This window comes from Hetaerina americana, unplaced genomic scaffold, assembly GCF_022747635.1.
Source record: "Hetaerina americana unplaced genomic scaffold, ioHetAmer1.1.p SCAF_2, whole genome shotgun sequence".
NCBI classification, from domain to species: Eukaryota; Metazoa; Arthropoda; class Insecta; order Odonata; family Calopterygidae; genus Hetaerina; species Hetaerina americana.
Window position 1 is genome coordinate 3,236,831 of NW_027286763.1, and position 19,929 is coordinate 3,256,759.

Sequence of the window (19,929 nt, forward strand, 5' to 3'; positions counted from 1 at the left end):
CATACACTTTATCTTAATTGGGGAGGATAGTTCAGTGGGTAGAGTACTGCGCTACTGACCAGAAGGCTCAGGCTTAATCTAGGGGGACAATTCCCTACAACCTCAGCTTCACTCAAGCAGTGTGATTTTTTTGGGTAACAGGTCTTCCGGGGAAACCAGAGATGGCTCAGGAAAAGAAACTGGTCCCTCGATGCTGATGTCTGAATTTCACATTCTCCATAGGGCTTATTCTGTGTATGTGCTGAGCTTTTGCATTAATCTATTGAACCTATGCAAGGGTTGGTTGTGCTCTGTTTTGATTTCATCTCGTGGTCAGGAAAGCTACAACAATCACTTTTTCTTTTCAGATAATGGTTTCCATTGGTGCAATATTATTGATTTCTTTTTAAATCACTAAATATAAGTATTATTTACTTTCCTTTAGCTTTGCCTTCAGATGTAATGTTAAGTGGCCATAGAATTAATGTCCAATGTATGGAGCACCTCTATGACACAAATTTCTAGTCATGGCTGTTGATTTCAGGGGATTTCATGAAAAGTATGGACATTTCGAAGTTTCATTCAAATTTTACATCTCCACCTTGTGAAATCCAGTCATAGTTTGCAATGGGGTGAATAGTACTGCTTTTATCACTGATTAAACTAAATGTGTGACCTTGATTTTGTTATGGGTGAGATCTGATGATGTACTCATTAATGAGGACACTCGGTGATAGAGTAAATTTTATATTTGGGAAAAGCAATGTTTTTCATTCCATCGCGTATTACTTCTTGATGTTGTTATTTAGCTAATTTGATAATTATGTTTTCTATATTTTTCATTCCTTAAAAACTAGCAAATTCATTGAACAAAATTTGATATCTACCACCTATGAAATCTAAGGATTATACATGTAAATTATTCAGGATTGGTGTGACATATGTTGCATAATTTCTTATCAAAATGCATTTGCCGTTGGCCTGTCAAATGTTCACAATTTTGTCTGCTTTTGCTACTTCTCGCATCTAGCACTCACTGATCACATGACATCCATTGAAACACATGCAATTTTTTTCTTAATGCCATTTCCATTCTTATTAAAATTAAGAATGTCATATAAAGATAGTAGAAGATGCATTTACTTTCCAACTATTTCTCTGTTAAAACATGCCCTAACTTGAATGTTTCCTACTATTTTATGCTCAAAATGAAATAATTCATTTCTCTCCCTGTTGATCTTAAAAAATAGCTTTTTCTTGCTTAGATGGATATTAATGCTGTACAAGCTATAACTGATTGATCTTTTGCTATGAATTATTTACATAATGTATTTCTTCTGCTAATTTTCCAAAATAGTAAATTGAGTGGCATTTACTGGAGTTAATCTTATTGTACTTTTCATTGCATTCATGAGTGTTATGATATTTTAATCTACTTGCTAGTAGATGTCTAGGCTTTCATTGACTATCTACCATTCTATAAATTCCTGTTCATTGAAACCTAGTTAGCTTGGATATTGCAGGAATATTAGAATTTATTTATTATGCAATAGAGTAGTGTAAATTTCATGTAAAGGAAGCTTTCAATCTGAATGGGCATATGCAGTATCATATTTAAATAGTTATTATTTGTAAAATTTCTCTCTGATGAGTATAGACTCCCAAGAAATACATTTTTACACCATGACTTACAATTAATGATGGCTTATCCATGAGATTAAAAATGAATGAGAGAAGTACATGGGTAGCTCATGTGCATCTCAATGAGGTAGTGTGTTGCAATAGAAATTGTTTAGTTACGCTCATATTCTGCCTTGCTAGAATAAAACATTTTGTGTTATTATGTATCAAAGTTCCTTGCAACACAAGCATGATTTAAGCACTAATTGTTGAGCTATTTCAGTTAACTGATAATATTTTACTTTCTTGGCCTCAGAAAACTTGAATGTTATGCGAAAGCGAATGAGTGCAATTTTATCAATGCTTATTTAATTATTCCAATTATTATACCATTAAGGTGGAAAAATATTTGTATTATTCCTTATTTCTGCTTTTAAATGTAGTGATAATTTATTAATTTTCTGTGTTCCATTGAGAGTCAATATAATTTTGAAACAGATAAGGCATTTTGGTTTTAAAAGTAACACTCTAAACCGACTTTCCTTTTGTCGGGTTCATTATTTAACTTAAATCATAATATCTCTTGGTGCTGTGCCCTGTTTCCTAATTCTCTAGATTTTTGTCTCATGAGTAAATAAACAAAGTGTTTTAAGTTAAAATGTTTTTAGTTGGTGTATGGATTGGAAAGCCTTTATATTTTCATTTTAAAGACTCATCTCAGTGTGTGGTTGTAATTACTTACACATTTATGAGACTGTTTAATATGTATAAAAGGTCAAATGCTTGCTAAGATTGATTATCTGAATTTTATTTCATTTGTATCATGTTAGGCGTGAATTTAGCCCAAGGTACCTCATTAATGCACTAGGGTCATTGCACTGGTGTATATACTTCTGGGAATTTCAACTTAAGTCCATATAAATAATTCACAACATTTGGACAGATTTTTAAAACATTTGGAATTGAATTTTCCTCGCTTGCTATCATTCTCATAAATTTCGTAGTTATGTATGTGTGCTTTCTTATCTATATTGCGTTTCAGAGTTTTTACTTATAATTTTCATTAGTGTTTTTATCTGTTCCTGCATCATTTATTCCTAATTTTAGGAAATTGGAGAACCAGTAATGTGACTTTTTTTTGCTGTAAACCATTCTCACACATTCTGAAAATATCAATTCATTTCATTCCTCTATTGTATTGTTCTATTACAGTTTTTCAATTGATATCCTCTTCAATTTAAATAGGGGAAAATAATTACATATTTTAATGTTTAGATTGGAGGGCATCAGTAATTTTTAGTGATTTATTAGTTTCTACTTTCTGGGCTTGCCACTCAGTACTTTCACTGTGTAAGTTCATTGTCTGAATTTATATTAATGCTAAATATGGCTAGCTAATCAGTAGAATATTTTAGCCGCTATTTATCCACTAATGTGTGTGTTGGTAATCCTTTGATAATGTTGGATAAGTATCTAATTTCATTTATTTGTGCCTTTTATTCATGCCCAAAAATGCAAAATGATAATAAGGCACATGTTTCCAAATGAGGTGATATGAAAATATTTGTCAAAGGTTAGGCAGCAGCTAGATATTTAGTGAGCTTATATTCCTTGGTAGTATAATCCAGAATAATATCATTGTAGCATAGGATCAGTAATTGTTCTAGTATTGTTTTTTATGTATGTACAAAGATTCATTTTATTTAAGTAAATATTGTAAAGTTCTTTGCAAAGAAATTATCTGTACCTCTGCTGTAGCAAACTTCTTTTTGTGGCATGACATTCTTCATCATCACCACTTTTGATCTTTAGATGAAATAAAAGCTTATGCTCAATTAAGTATTTAAAACTAGGTATTATTCAAAATATATCATTGAGTTTATTTCCCTTTATTTTGTTCATTCAAATGTGGAATATACTATACATTTTCATTTTTTTGCTCGAAATTTTTGGATGCGTCTTACTGACTTTGAAGAATTTATCCAACCTATTTTCCCAGAATTTAATTCTTAAAAATAAAAAAAACTTGAACATTGAAATCACCAAGATGAGATAGTACTTGTTTTCCTCTGGGCTTAAAATGATTTGGAAATGTTTTTAATGCAGTTCAGTCAGACCATTTAATTGATACACATTGATTTCATTTAATTTCCCCATATGGATTAATTTTTAAAAATATGTTTCCAATAAATAATTATTCAAGTGAAATAGTATGTATTATTTGAATGCTTTGGATTTTTAGTTACATGGTAATGGCTTTTCTGTATCAGGTTTGTGGTCACAAAATAAAAATAATTTAAAAGTATGTAGGAATAGAAAATATGGAAGCATCTGCCTAAATAATCTCAAATTAAAAGGAATTAAATTGATAGGTAGAGTTTTTACGGTAGATTTTAATTGTATGAACATGATCCTTTCTCACACTAGTCATTGAGAAATAAGTGGGGAATCCTCAAATATAGGTGTATAATTATGATTTTATCTTCTAAATTTTGGAAATGAAAAAATAGCAAAGATGTTCATTTTTGTGGAAAAAATAGCTGTGAATGCAATTGTTGAGCATTGGTAGTGTTTGATACGAATGAAAATCAACAAAATGGAATATAAATATCAAAATTCCATTTTGAAGGAATTTTAAACAGCTTTTGGTATGCAATTAGTTTTCTGCTGAAAGGTAGATATTACATATAGCCTGCTGGTAATGTTTTAAAAATTTACGTTATCAAAATATTGAATTCACATCTGTTATGAGAATCTCGAATGAATTAAGCTGCAGGATGAGAGGATAATTGAGAAGTGCAGTGGAATGCTCATCCCCAACTTAACTTTCAGTATTATAGAAGCAGTAGTAGCATTCCCTTGCCAATTCTTCAACATATGGTCAATGAGAGGCAGGACTATTTTCTGGTATCTAGTGTCCAAAAATAATTGTGTGTAAAATCATCTTTGAGGTGCATTATTGCCTCTTCTATTGTCCACATATGTTATTGTTATATTAATATTGTTCACACATAATATTGTGTGAACCTATTTAATGCTAAATATTAACATTAGTCTACCAATTAAGTTAGGTTTTTGATGAACCCAGGAACTAAGCATCACGCCACTTCTTAGCCCAGTATAATATGATGCTAAATATCCTAATAGCTCACCCCATTACTCTAACCCATTTTTTAACTTCACATTTTTAAAACTATTCTTTCCATTCAGTTGTACACCAACTTTCTCCCCATGACAGACATCAACTTTCAATTGTATGACAATACATATCTGGGATCCACTTTGGCTGCCTTCTTTGAATTCTTTCAAGCGTCCTTTTTTACCTCACCATGCTTTGCATTTCATTTTTTTCCTTGTCTGCATTTCATTGTTTCTATTTCCACAACTGCATCTCAAAAGCCTCCAATTTCCTCTTGTCCTCTCGTCTCAGCTACTAAGTTCTTGTGTAATATAAAATTATGCTGTGTGCTTGACGGTTATCATTGGCCTTACCTTTATACCTTTCTTTTCTACGAAGATCCCTGTCATCAACTTCCTTTTCTTTGTAAAATCTTATGAACTGCTTTGCGTTCTTTCTTGTATCATTGCAACCCTCTATATTTAACTTAACCCTCATAATTCATGAGAAAGGGGATTGGGTTGGTGTGATGGCTTCCTACCCTGAGGGCCTGGGTTTGCATTTCACTTGGGGTGTTATTTAGAGAGTACTTAAAGAGGAGTATCTATTGGATGGGACATTTAATTGTGGACCCCTTGGTGCCTTTCTTTAAGATTAAAGATGCCTAATGCTGACCCTGGGTTACTATCCCCATTCCCTGAAAATATCACCTCCACCTAATCACCCACCTATCCCTAATTGAGCAAATGACTTAAGATGTCGGCTTCCTCTCCTAATTGCTAATACCACTGCTTCATGAGAACCCCATTGCTCTCATTTTTGGGCAATTCATTTTCACCCCATACCCACAGCACTGGTTCTGTCACTCATGAATCAATGGTTGCAATCCCTTGGCTGAATAGGTTAATAAAGCTTGATCATGCATAAATCTGACTCTAGCACTCCCCATGTCTTCCTTGCCATTTCATCCCCTTGTGTGTTGAAAAGCACAAGCGTTAGCAAACAATTACGGGGTAATGTCCCGTCTGCCTATCACAGTCCTTCCTGATTCTCCATCCAATACCTACAATTTACAGAGCTGAGATGCATACAAGGTTTGGAAAATTTACTTTTTAAGTCTACTTATGTATTGCATTCATTAATTATGTCATATTTACCGTGTCAAATGACTTCTCAAAATGCTTGAAACAAACAAATACATCCTGGTTATGTTCCTATAAATGCTCACATTATGGCAATGGTATCATGCACACCCTTCCCTTTTCTATATTCAAACTGTTCTTCCCCTAAGTATGTGTTTGCCGTATTCTCCATATTTTTGTTCATGACCTCACTTACTATATTTTCCATTTGTGAAATAAAATAGTCCAATAGTCATCACATGATGTTGCTATTCTTTTTTGAGTTCAAATTAATTCTGATCAAGTGGAGTTTTGTGACTTCCTCCCTTGTAAATGAGAAGAATGAAATGGGAGACTAATCCTTTCAGGTTTCTTCATTTGGAGTAATTCTGCAAGTTTACTGTTGTTTATCCCCACGTGTAGTCATTTTCCTCTTCGTAAATCGCGTCTTGCAATAAATTATGCCTGGACCTAAGTCACCCTCAGCAAAATCACATGCATTCTCATTCTAGGTATTAACTTGCTGGTGTAAAATCTTCACCTTACAGTTTAAATGCATTATTTACATCTTGCTTGATTTTCTTCCACGTCAATACTTTTCATTTCCTGTCTCTTATACTGGGCAGAGTTTGCCTTTCTTTCTTCCCAAGTGTTCTTTCACTCTACTGCACAGAGCACCTATTGCACTGCTCAGATGAATTATCCCTATCCTTGCACTACTCTTTCCACCGCATCTTTTGCCCTAATAGTTTCTTGCCTTAGTTTTATCATTTCTCTTAATCTTTATTCTCCTAATTCTGTGTATAGGTTTTTCATGTAAGTGTTTCATTTATCTTAATCTTTATTCTCCCTAATTCTGTGTATAGGTTTTTTCATGTAAGTGTTTCATTTATCTTAACTCTCTATTCTATAACCTATGCCTTCCCAATTCTTTTTTCATATAATCTCATTATTATTTCATGTGCAGCTTTAATTACCTCTTTTAAATAATTCCACATCTCTTCCAATGATTGCAGCCCTGGGTAGATACAATATTTTATCAACTGCTGCCTGATAGCCATCCACTTTGAACTACCTAGTTTTAAGTTTCTATATTCCATTCTTCTCTACTCCTTCCTTTTTTATCCTATTTAATCTGACATCATAAATACACTGCATGGGCAGTAAATAATGATCTGCATCTACTCCTGGTGGATTAACAGTGATCTTTTAACTCCCTAACCATAATATAATCTGATATAATCAGAATTTTCTGTATGTCTACTGTCACATTGAAATCTGATGTTAGCTATAATGAAGCCCTGCTTCTGTAAATCTGTTTTCTTCCCTGCGGTAATTCCTTGTTCGTTAAGTGTACTATCCCCTCTTGTTAATTACAATTATCTAGCTATCTGATCTATTATGTACAATATAATCGCTGATACAATTGACAATTTTCAATTACTAAATCAAGTTAAAATATTTTACCAGTGTACTATCCCCTCTTGTTAATTACAATTATCTAGCTATCTGATCTATTATGTACAATATAATCGCTGATACAATTGACAATTTTCAATTACTAAATCAAGTTAAAATATTTTACCCCTAAGTATCCATTTAAATGGCTGATTTGCAAAGGAACAGCTTTTAATTCATTTATGAAACTTAGAAACTATAATAAAACAAAAATTGTACACATTACTTGGAATATATTCTCTAGTGAGCTTGGATATTTTATCTTCTATTCCATCAAGCCATGATAACTTATGTGAATTTCCTTCTCAGGATTATATGGTTTTATCTTTGAAGGTGACCACTATCCCTGAAACATTCTAAGGTAGGAAAGGGTACATTCTATTGGTTCAGGGATGAGAAATTTTCAAAGAGGGAAAACTTGCTAAGTTTAAGAGACAATAACATTTGATCTTATGAATAGTGACTGAAGATAAGTTAGGTTACCTACTGTACTTATTTTTCAATTTGTTTCATAAATCTTAAGATGATCAACTTTAATCTGACAACTGAATTTGCCTGCACTCTTGAATGTTCATAATTATTTAAATGTGCTGATTCATTGAAAATAAATGATTATGCAAGAAAAATAACTTGCGGTGTGGTGACATTTCTTTAGGCTCATTTCTTGATTCTTTTGTTAATGTTCCCTATAATTGAAAAAATCTGGTGATGATTTTGGAAATTTGGTTGCAACAATGCAATAAAAATGAGTGCATTCCCTTCTCATTTTTATTAAATTTTCTTTGCCCCTCTTTGTTCATTTATTTTTTCCCAGGTGCCATCATTTTTTAATTTGACTTCCCCTCCTATTGTGGCCTCAAAACCCAGTAATCCTTTCTCCTATGCTTAGCCACAGCTTAGCGCCCTAGTGGTCGGCACATTTGGTGGAGAATATAATACCTATTGCTTTTTTTATTTGCCAAACTCAGTGACAAAACATTGGAACTTTTTTGAGTACATGTTTTGCAAAAGGTAATCACAGTGTTTAAAAAAATTGAGTGCATGTACCACTTGGTGATAGTAAAAAGGTGTCAGTATTTACCTTGACCCATTGTTTTCTTCAACCTCCCTCTTCTCAACAATCTTATCTTGCATCAAATCAAACAGCTGTGGATCTGCAGAGCAGGACTCCTCAAGCAACGGAGGCTGTGGACCAAGAAGGTGGTTGCATGTGCTGAGCTGGGTCTCGTTGGTAAGCCGAGGAAGCAGGAGGGTGTTGCTGTTCTCCCCTCCAAAGTTAATTGGCACCCCCACCCCTCGTCAGCCGTTGATCCTTGCTTCTGCAAATATGACATCCTTCCTGAGAGCAGTCGGCCAAGAAGCCTCATTGGCATGGCATCCCTTACCCAGAGGAATTTGTTTGTTGGAAGGAGATTGGCCCATACAACCAAGTTGGATTTCTTTGAACATTATGTTTTACTTCTCATAGTTAGTTGAAATGGCTGAAAACTCTGTTGACATGAAAGGTTTTTGGAATAATCTTTGGAGCTGATGTGTGATAGTTAAAAGAGCGTTTCCAGTTGTTATTTCAACATCCAGCATGGTCCCCAAGTGGGGCGTGAATTCATGTAGCACCACTCCTCATGGCTCAATGTGTACTAGTTACGAGGGATTAAGCTTCTGGCAGGTTCTGGAAAATATTGTCTCCTTGACATTGTCTGTGATGGAACTTTTTGCACCATAGGATGTTCATCCTTTTTGACAAGCTTTTATGAATCAATGGGTTTTCATGTAGAGTAATATTTCAGCATGCATTTCTATTATGATGTGTGAAGATGATATTTTTTGCTTTACAAATAACAGTCATTTTATAGGTTTGAATATAGGTACTTAGTCTCACAATGCATATTATGCCCAACACTAGTGCTCATTTATTTCATTCTATGCTTACTAACTGGACATGTGTTTCAGTTTTCTTCTTACCTGGCATCATGTTTACCAAACTCAAAATCCTGAAACAATAAAAATTATTTCAATAACTCTTTGTTGTAAAATTTTAATTAATATATTGCCAAGTGTGTTCTATTTGTCTAAAAATAGTATACCCATGCAGCAACTTCTTCATGAAATTTCTTTTTATTTGTCAACTATCCGTTTTTTGGACTTGAAATTTTTTGCTTTAGGTTAGTTAACCAGTAGAAATATTTTTTTGCAAATTTTCCTGTAACTAATTATGTACATGCATTTGAATTTATTATTTTATTCATAATCACAGTTATTTAATGGCCTTATTATAACTGATTGCTAATGAGTCATGGGATGCTACTTTCCTCTTTTTCTCAAGCTGAGATGTACTTACAAGTTTTTCTGAACAATTTTCCTTTTATTACTATATGAAAGTTAATGATGGAATTTATGTGAATGAATGCCTTGTACTAGTGTAACCTCACATATTTACACAAAGCTGTTGAGATGTTATAAATAGTAAATAAACTTCTACCCAACTGAGGAAGATAATGAGGTGGCATTGAGGTATTTTGATCGACTCCGTGCTCCAATATTTTTATGATTTTTTTTCATTCGGTGTTGGGCACAGTTTGCAAGTAAATATTAGCTATCACATTAAGGCATAAATATTGCCATGGCATTATATTTTATCAAAAGCATTATGTAAAATTTAATAGTGTCTAACGAAATATCTTTTTATAATCAGTGTGTTATTAAGGAAAACATTATTGATCTTGCTACATTTTCTATAGCAATTTGAGATATGCTTTTGTTTGTATTCAATAGCAAAATTATTACGGAAACAATGCACTTATAATGGAACTGTTATTAATTGAGCAATTGATAGATTTGAATGGAATTATTACCAGAAATTTGATAGATAAAGCTAGTTTCTTGATATATTAGTTGGCATCCTGAATGTTAGTCCAACAAATAATGAAATTCCACCACGTATCTTTGTATGGTTTAATTTCAAAATAGTTTCTTCCCCTAAAAGCAATCTTAGCAAAGTGTCAGTTTGCAGAAGAATTTCATTGATGTAATTGTATGCAAATTAATAAGATTGTGAACTTTTCCATGGAAAATAATTTTAGGTGTTCTAGCTTTTCATGTACAATGTAGTTGACATCTTTATACAACAGTTTCAAAGTGCATAGCTATTGTTTGAATCGTGATGATTTGCCGCTGGATTTTGCTGCAGTGTCCTAGATCAACTATTTATTGAGTGTTTAATCACTTTAGCAGCAAATGTTTTGTAGTTAATGTTAAAACTTAGTGGGTTAGGATGGGTACATCAGCAGGATACTTGAGTTTCAATAAACTCAAATAATTTGGTCAAAGGTATGATTATATTCTTTTTCTATTGTGTATTTATAAATGGTGATATTATAGCTAACGCATTATTGACTCAGTAGACTAGTTCTATGTACATAAGTTGTTAATGTGAGCCTATATGACTTCTAGGCAAGTATCCTTGTTGCACCTCCTAACCTTGCCCGCTTACAAATGGGAGTAGATTTCAATGTTACACGGATGTAATTATTATTATTGTATTCAAATCAAAATACAATGGTGATCTTTCTTGCATTTATAATTAAGATGTTATGTCAAAAATGTTGATGAAAGTTATAGGATATTGTTTTTCATTGTTATTAAATTGAGGCTAAAAGAAGTGTCAAATGTAGATTGCAATGTGAATCGGTAAGATTGGTGGAGTAGCCTTATAATATCCAGATATTTGTGAAATGGGCTATATTTGCTGGAGTGCTGAGCTGTGTGTACCAATAAAATGTTTGAAGGATGATGTCTGAATGAATTTTAAAAGGGTAACATTTTTGATCATTTTTGCTAAAATATTGCAATTAATAATTTTATGAATACCGTATGTGCTTTCATTCTAAAGTAAATGTATACAATCCTATTTTCTGTGATAAAATTGTTGAATTTTATTTATTTGCACATATTTTTTATTGTGTTATTGTTTGAAACAGTGCCTCTTTTTGCTTCTTATGATGTTCATCTTAATATGATAAAAATATACTCAATGGTCTTTTTTCGTCTGCTTGTTTAAAGATATTAAGTAGTAAAGGGAAAATTCTTTAAGTCTTTTTTTACAATAATATTAAAACTGAGGATCCTTATATTTTTTGTATGTCTTTCATGATTTTCTCAAAACCTTGCTAAATGTTTTAATCTTGCTTTTTTCATAAAAAGTCATTTGAAATCATCTATTCATCCCAAAAATTCTAATTTTCATCTTTCTCCAAATTTTAGTGACGTAAATGGTACTATGAAAGGATAATGGCTCAAAAACTGGTTTCATTAAGTGTTATTTTTCTTTCAATAAATAAGTTTAAGTATCAAAATTGAGTTGCCTCCATATTTTAAGATATTGAGCTGTAAATGGAGGACTATCCATTGTGTTATTTGGCATGATTTTATCTTGTATACTAGGCCAGAGTTTTCCATTAAATTGAATTTTAACTTGAAAAGCACTCAGAAACATTTGTCAAACACATCCTGCTTGCTTATGTGTCGCAAAAGGAAATACTGCTAACTGTAATGAAATACTGTGATACAATTGTTCAAGGCTGAAATTTATAACCCATGGTTCTTTGTCAAAATTTCACAACACATTCTCATGAGGTGGCGTACATAATTGTATGAATTATTGCCCTGTAGTTGCCTTTGCATTTAAATAAGAATTTGTTATGTACTACTTATGGATTGTCTTTGATTTTGAACACTGATATATCAACATGGGATGATTGTGAAAAGGAGGTTGAGGTATTCAAATCTAGGTAGGTACTTCAGGATGCATGGCTATAGTTCAATCAGAATTTTTCATCATTAATTTGAGTACGTGATGTATTTCATGTGGTAGCATCAGCTGCCATTGTTAGACAGCAAGTTGTATCCATAGTGTGTTTATATATGATGATAGATGAAAATGACGCTGTGGTAGGGCAGGAAAGAGAACTGGGTGATAAGTAGCGATAGAGTTAGGGGAGGTGCATTGGTGGAGGCTGGGGGAACCTGGGGTGCAGTGAACAGGAAACCATCTGGATCAATGGACTATGGCCAGGTGTTCATGAGATTCAGGGGAAGAAGCCTTGTAAAATTAAAATATGACACTCAGGGTGCAGAATCAATGCATGGAAGTAACGAATAAATAGATATTATTCATGCTTTTCATTAATGCTTTTTCAATCAATAATTTATCATAAAAATTAATGCAATTATTTATTTAAGAATACTTAAGTTTAGCATGAGGGATTTGAGTAGGGATTGTTATGAATAAATTTTGCTGCATAAAAATTGTCCAGCAGTTCATGATTAATGGGATGGATACTGAGCTGAGTAATTTGGTCTGATGCATTGTCAGTCCATAATGTGTGTCTGCTATAATGCTAGAACAGTTATAATGTTATTTCGGAATGTTCCTTTTAACGAAACCTCTAGTTAGTAGTAGTTTTTAGGGGAGGTGACCAACAGCTGAGGTTATTTTCGCCATTGGGAATGGATGGGAATAGCGGAAGGATGGAGAGAAATCTGGCTTAGGCGTTAGCCTATTCTTAATGAAAGGCACCATGGGGTCCACGGTTTAAATTCCCATCCAACGGATGGTATACTCACCTGTAGTGCTCTCCTCAAAGCACCTCAAGTAGGGATTGGGATATCACTGAAAAAAAACCTGCCTTCTCCAGGATACAAACCCTGGCCCTCTCGGTGGGAAGCCAGTACGTTAGCTACCGTACCGCTACGTGAGTAATTAATGTAGGGAAAATTGACGAATGAGATGCCATGGTTTAATACAGGAAGACTTTTGAATTGCTTGGATAATTCATCCCATGTCCTCCATGGTGATAATTATGATGTTTATTGGTTCATAAAAGACATTTTTGAGACATGTATGGAGCATGTTATATTGATGGCAAATATTTCAGACAAATGTAATTCAATTGCAATTAGAGTTTGAATACAAGTGCTAATCGCATGTAAAAAAAGAAAACAGGAGCAGTAACGGCTTGTATAAGCATTAAATTATTAATCGACTGTGAGAGACAGGAATGCAGTAAATAATTTATGTTTGCAAAGGGACTAATAAAGTTTGGACTTAATGACAAAACATTTATTTCCCTTAGTTTTCTAGGTAATGATTTCAGGAATTTCACATCAGCATAACAAGGGTTCTTAGAAAACGTTGCCGAGTTGTGAGTTTATCTCCTCAAGTCATTACAGCCTCTTGTGCTGTGCCAATTTAAATTGGCATTGGTTATCACATTGAACATGGCATTGTTTTCTGTACAATGATAATATCATGGAAAATTTACACACAGGGAATAATCAAGCATTTTTTTTAAAGTCTTCAAATACATGCCCTTGGAACTTGACCGAAGATTCTCACTGGCCATTTTTGCAGCCCTTAAGAGGTGCATGGAATGATATGATTGCCCCCTCATGGCGATTCCATATTTCAGTCGACTATGAATGAATGCGTGATATCCTGAGAGAGATAAACCATGATCAACCTGGGTCACAATTTTGACAACATGCTATGACAACTTCAGAGCTTATTTTATCAGAATGAGTTTTCCAGGGCAATGCTCATGAATATGCATCCTTGAGAAAAGTGGGAGTATTCTCAAGAGTAGGGATGCTATAATTTTTCTTTAATGGGGATGACGTTGGATATATGTTGTTTTCTCATTGTTCATGAACACTAAATTATCTTCCCACCATTTACTTATACAGTCCGTGTTATTCTGTACTACTTCATGGTTTAGGTTTTTGGAGGTGGCTTGGTGAGTTGTATCATCTACATACATATATGTGCAATGACCCATTAACAAAATAATGAGGGAGGTTGTTTATGTAAAGAAGGAAAAGTATGGGACCCAGAATAGATTCTTGTGGGACACCTCTTTCAATCATTAAAGGATTAGAGATTGCAAATGATTCAACTGAGTATAATTTAGCTGTTTGTGATCTTCCTGTTAGAAAAGATTTTATCCATTGATGATCTATCCCAAAGATTCCATTTCCCTCAAGTTTCCTCAGTAATACTGTATTAGCCACTGAGTCAAAAGTCTTTTTAAAGTTATGGAAAACACCAATTACATTATTCCTTTTGTCTAGTTGAAGTAGGGTATTGGGATGGTGCGGCGGTTAACGTCCAGGTTCAAATCCCGGAGACAGCAAATATTTATCAGTGGTATCTCGATCCATACTTGAGGTGTTTTGTGGAGAGCACTTAGAGTGAGTGTGACATCTGTTGGATGGGATGTTAAACTGCAGACCCTTTGGTGCCTTTCGACAAGAGTAGGCTAATGCTGACACTGGGTTTCTCTCCACCCTTCCTTTCCCATTCATCTGTAATGGCACAAATGACCTTAGCTGTCGGTTGTCTCCCATAAAAAGTATTATTACTAGTTGAAGTAGGATATACTACGAGTTGAAGTAGGATATCATGAGTGAGTTTCATTTTAAACAATGATTAATATTTTATTGGTAATACCAATTGTTGAATTTGAAATAGTAGTCACCAGTTTTGATTCAACCGTCCTGCACAATGGATCATTACAATCACATTAAGGTATCTGACATTATATGTATGGCATAACATGTGTGTAAGAGCCTTTGAGCCGAACAGATCTTTGGTTTCATATGGCTGTCTTAAACTAGACTTGATTTAGTCCCAAGAGTATATTGGAGTTCCATAGAGTCAAATGAGCATAGCAGCAGATACAAATAGCCTTTCCAATTTGGCACCCTGGGAATGTAGCACTCCATTATTCTTGTACATGAAGTGCAAAATCGTGTTGGGCACCATTGATGTGGTACCATGAGTTAATATGCCACTAGCGGAACATCCTTCCTCTGAAGGAGGCAGGGAAAGGGATGTGAGTCCTGTTCTTGAGAAAATGATAAATACATACATTCAAACAACTTGGCGGCAGATATAGTTCACTATGTTGTTTCCTGATATAACTAGCCAAATGTTGATGGACTAATAAGCTCTGTAATACATATTTAAAGCTGTCTCTGGTCATAGGTTTCAATTTCTGGTGTTAAAAAATGCCATCCTTGTTAAAAAAAAGCTTTTGCGGAGTAGAAATGATGGCAGGATATGTGGACTCATTCAACAGTGCAACAAAAGAACAATAAGTTGGGGCTAAAGGCTCCCTACCGCATCATCGGTAGCCCATCATATTAGCAGATGTACGTGCTCGGCAATGGCCCTGCAGGACATCAGTCAACTATGAGATGCCCAATATATGATGTCCAATTTGAAATGTTTGTAGAGTGCAGCACCACTGCCTCAATTCTGACAATCCTTACTGCCCACGAGCCACCAGCTCCATTAATGAACAATAATAATGAACTCTCACTTTCTAGTGAGTTGAGGCAGCGGTTCCTAGTAGGTGGAGGCAGATGGCATCTCTTGGAAAAGTATGCTATGTACTTCTTTGCATTATTCCTAGCCTCACCATAAAGTCTCTTATCTGTACAAGCTCATATCAAGCAAAAGTTCCTTGTGACCGCAAACTATTGTGAACTTAAACTACTATATAATCCTATTCCTAACATTGCATGCAATAATGCAATGCTTGGCACATTATATGCCAAGCATTGCATCATTGATAAAGTGTTGCTGAATTTTCAATTGAAAAGTACCAGCACAAATCTTTGGTCATTAAAAGAATGACACAATTGCAATATTATCACATAGTTGAGCGGGAATATACTATTACTTTGCAAAACACATTGAAAACCTCAATTAATACCAAGACCTATGCTTGACTCTCTCCACCGCATGCAGGAATGCAAATCAATCACTCACCCAAGGATCCAAGTGGATGTTAGTGGTCGGATGGAAGTTTCTGGGCCAGTGGGATGGGAATTCGAGTGGGCAGAGTGGGATAGCATTATTTTCTGTGTGCTCTGTGCAGCTTAGTGTGCATGTCAACCAGCCATGAAGCTTTATTTCTCCCTACAGCCATCTCTCTGTAAATCAGGACACCCTGCAGCAGGGTGCGCTGGCTACAGGGACATCACTAGACTATTTTTGGGCCAAAGGCTTCTATTTGCACTCTTTGATTATTGCCTTTTACTCTTTTCCCTTGCTTAGAAGCCCATTCTGTGGGGGGCGGGGATTTCAAAAGGGAGGTATTACATATCCGCTTTTATGAATTTTGATTATGCTCACTGGTGTCCATCTAGTTTCACATTTGTTGCCCAATTGGCCTGGATATTTCAAAATCTGAAGAGTGATCATACCTATAAGGCATCAGGTCTTCATCTGCCTGAGATACTACGGCCCATATTGGATCTTGTTCGGAAGTTTTCTTCCCCACTTGCATGTTTCGTTAATCCTTAGACTGTTCCACTTCTTCATCCTAGATCTCCCCAAGGGACTTCATCATTTCATCCTCATGTTGAGCACCCATTCTGGCAGGCTGTGATCTTTCAACCTTATATCATGGCCTGCCCATTGAAATAATTGCATATTGGTCATTGTGTCAGTGGACATTCATTATTTTGCTGTTAAATCTCATGATTTTCTTGATTACTGGTAAATCTCATGTGTCTGATTGCTTATGGTCCATATTGATTAACATCCGGGAATGCTTGGTTTAATAAAATGGTTACATGCTTTCCCATGTATTTCTTATTGTTCCCCCATATTCACAGATTTTAATGATTCACATATTTTAATATTATGTAGAGTTCCAGATTTGGATTTTTTAGCCATGATTAACTGCAGCAAGACCTGTTTCATTTTGTTCCCATAGGCTTTACACATATTATGATATTATTTAGTAACCTGTCCATAAAGTCATTAACTATTCAGTCATGTACTCTCAATATGTTGCTATTTCGTCCAAGATTTCATAATGCCATTCTTCAAGGAAATCTAAGAAAAGGGTATCAGAAGTACTCTCTGAGTGATAAATTACGCATAATAATAAAAACTAATGATATTTTTATTTGCCCAGTAGATGATGGGGTATAAAAATTATGCAAGATGCAATGTATGTCAGGCAGGTTAATCATTTTTTAATTTGATCCAACATCAAAGAATACTTTAATCTAATCATCACTATTAATATTTTGAGATTATGAAGATAATAAGAAAAAGCACCGATTTTTAAAATTTTAAGCCGTTGATGGAATGAATGTGATTGTGAAACTTTTTTTCAGCACATTTCTTCCTTTCCCCATAAAGAAAGAATTTCACAGTTAATCTTCAATGGTAAATTCTTCTAAATTTGGTCTTAATTAGACTTATCTCAAAATCACTCTCTTGATAAATGTGTTATAACATCACAACTGGTAAAAAATATTTTTGATTTGAAACACTGCAAAAAAATCCTTATTTTATCAGCATCCACTATTTGCTTCTGATTTTAATTTTACTTGGAACTCACTCTTGATTTTGACCTTAAGATAATAAATATGATTTCTTACTTAATTAAATGCATTTCCACAAGGTTGAGCCGGGAACAATTGGGGATTTCTTACTTCTTTGGATGTTATTCATGGGAAATACATACATTATATGTGTTACCACATTATAGGGGCACAGTGGCCTAGTGGCTAGAGCGTTTTTACTCTTACTGGAGAGCATGGGTGAAATTTCTTGCAGCTTTGGATATCCTTCATTTCCCTCAAGATGAGTGAGTTTTTAGGTCACATACCATCCCAAACTTTACTGGCAGTCGACTCGGAAAGGAACTGGTTCTTCCCCCATAATGTGTAAATTTCCCTCACCGTAGGAATAGTTTCAAGGTGAAATCCATCCTCACCCAACAAAGCAACCCTTCGGCTGATTACTAAGGCTGGTATCACATAATGGCCACATTATTATACAGTTTGAATTGACCGCTCGTTTAAGTGTGGAAATGGCGTTCTCTCCGGTCTGGTATGTCTGTATCAAACAATTTCGTATCCGCTTAACCCGCTCGCTGCTTATGCTTTCAACTTGTCTTCCTGTTATTATTTCCATTAGGCTTATTGAAAATAAAAATATATTTTTAGTTTCCGAAGAAAGAGGAACTACCAATTTAGAATATTTATATTAAAGGAATCGTGAGTCAACCTGAGTGTTGATTGTATTTGGTGGGCGTGTTACGAGAATATGAGGAAAAGGGGCTTTTCCGGAAGTTATCACGTGACTTCCGTAGTTTTAAGGGATTAAACAGAAGTGGTCTCGGTTTGTTGAATTGTATATTTGTGTATGTCGGATATGTGTTGATTGCACCTGACGAAAGTTACACAGGGATTAGTGACTTGAATTTTCCCGTATAATTTATAAGGTAAAATTGGCTGTGTTAAGTTCTGTAGTTAGCATCACAAGTGTAATAATTTCTTGCTCGTCTTTTTGTATTGTTTTTGTGTGTAATTGATTGTGTGGTTTAAAGGTTAAACCGGCACAATTATTAAAGTTAGTTATTCCGGAGGCACATGTGTAAACAACTGTGATAAGTGTATAGAGGTCGTTGAAAGTAGTGATTTATTGACTCTTCCGCTTTTGTATAAGCGGTATTTGATTTCTTGTGATTTTAATACAAGGTGGCCGTTGTTATACTCCATTTACGGATCCACCCATTTATTATATTGTCAAGGCGTGTGAGTTTTTGGATTTATGGGATAAGTTACTTAAAGACGAAATGATAATTTGTAGACTTTAAAATCTTTGAGTGTTTGACAGGGTCGCACCCACTATTTTGCAGGGTGATAATTCGCAAATATTCGTCTGAAAATACCAAAGTTTCTTGGTTGTACATTAAAGTCATTGCCTGTTGACGTTGAGATGTTTGAAACTAAGACGGGGTCAACTAGTAGCAGAACAAATTCTGAGTGCCGGAAGAGTTTTTAAAACTCACGTAGGTGCGCCATATAACCCTCACCTTCCCGTTAATAAATATTAAATGTGAACCGCCTTAGCAAGTAATATCTCTCGATGCTTTTTCTTCACTATTACGATGAAAAAGTTACGAAATTGCCGAAAGTACGTGGTTGGGCAAAGTGCTAGCAGTGGCACTAAGTGTCGAGTAAATTGTTTATTTGCATTGTGATGTTTTTTATGTGGATTCAGTTAAACTCAATTGAATCGATGTATTTTATCACGTATTTGTATGAGAAGTTTCGGGCTGTTGTTAGTGCAATCGTAACAACCCTGTGGTCACTTCATTGTTTTGGCTGCCCAACTCTGGAATCACTCTCTCATGGAGTTTTAAGTTCGTAGGATTTGCACAACGGGAAACATGAATTTAGTCATTGTGTTTCATCCATCTATGTCAATTTTAGTAGGAAAAGTATTTTATTGTAATTTTATTGACATTTTCCTTCTCTGATGTAATTGTAGTTACTTGAAGTGTGGCCAGTTCAGTTGAGGGCGCTAAGGAGCCAGACTGCTTAGGCTCTTGTGCGCCCACAATGGACGATGGTGGTGGAGGCAGTGGCGGAAGAAGACAAGCTACTCGGTAAGGGGAGTACATATTCTAATTTGTGAGATTGTGTAGTCTTCCTATGTCTTATAGGTCTGGTATGAATTGTAGTGAGCCGTAGGTAAATACTTATAGACATGCTGTCACATCTCTTAAATCAGCCAAGAATCAAACCTAATTTCTTTGGTGTTTG

At 34.7% G+C, this 19,929-nt stretch overlaps 2 protein-coding genes across 3 annotated transcripts in view; both read left to right on the plus strand.

Annotated features, from left to right (window-relative positions):
* Rab6 (RAS oncogene family member Rab6) overlaps positions 1-11,084 on the plus strand; it is a 40,039-nt gene extending 28,955 nt beyond the window's left edge. Inside the window, exon 7 of the mRNA XM_071584563.1 lies at positions 8,443-11,084. Coding sequence (XP_071440664.1) covers positions 8,443-8,513 — 71 coding nt within the window. The 3' untranslated portion in view covers positions 8,514-11,084. The remainder of the gene's footprint in view (positions 1-8,442) is intronic.
* Positions 11,085-18,476: 7,392 nt separating this feature from the next.
* Positions 18,477-19,929, plus strand: part of krz (beta-arrestin protein kurtz) — a 66,655-nt gene continuing 65,202 nt past the window's right edge. For both annotated transcript variants that reach the window (XM_071584753.1, XM_071584752.1), the window contains exons 1-2: positions 18,477-18,602; positions 19,655-19,772. In XM_071584753.1, coding sequence (XP_071440854.1) covers positions 19,726-19,772 — 47 coding nt within the window. In that variant the 5' untranslated portion in view covers positions 18,477-18,602; positions 19,655-19,725. The remainder of the gene's footprint in view (positions 18,603-19,654; positions 19,773-19,929) is intronic.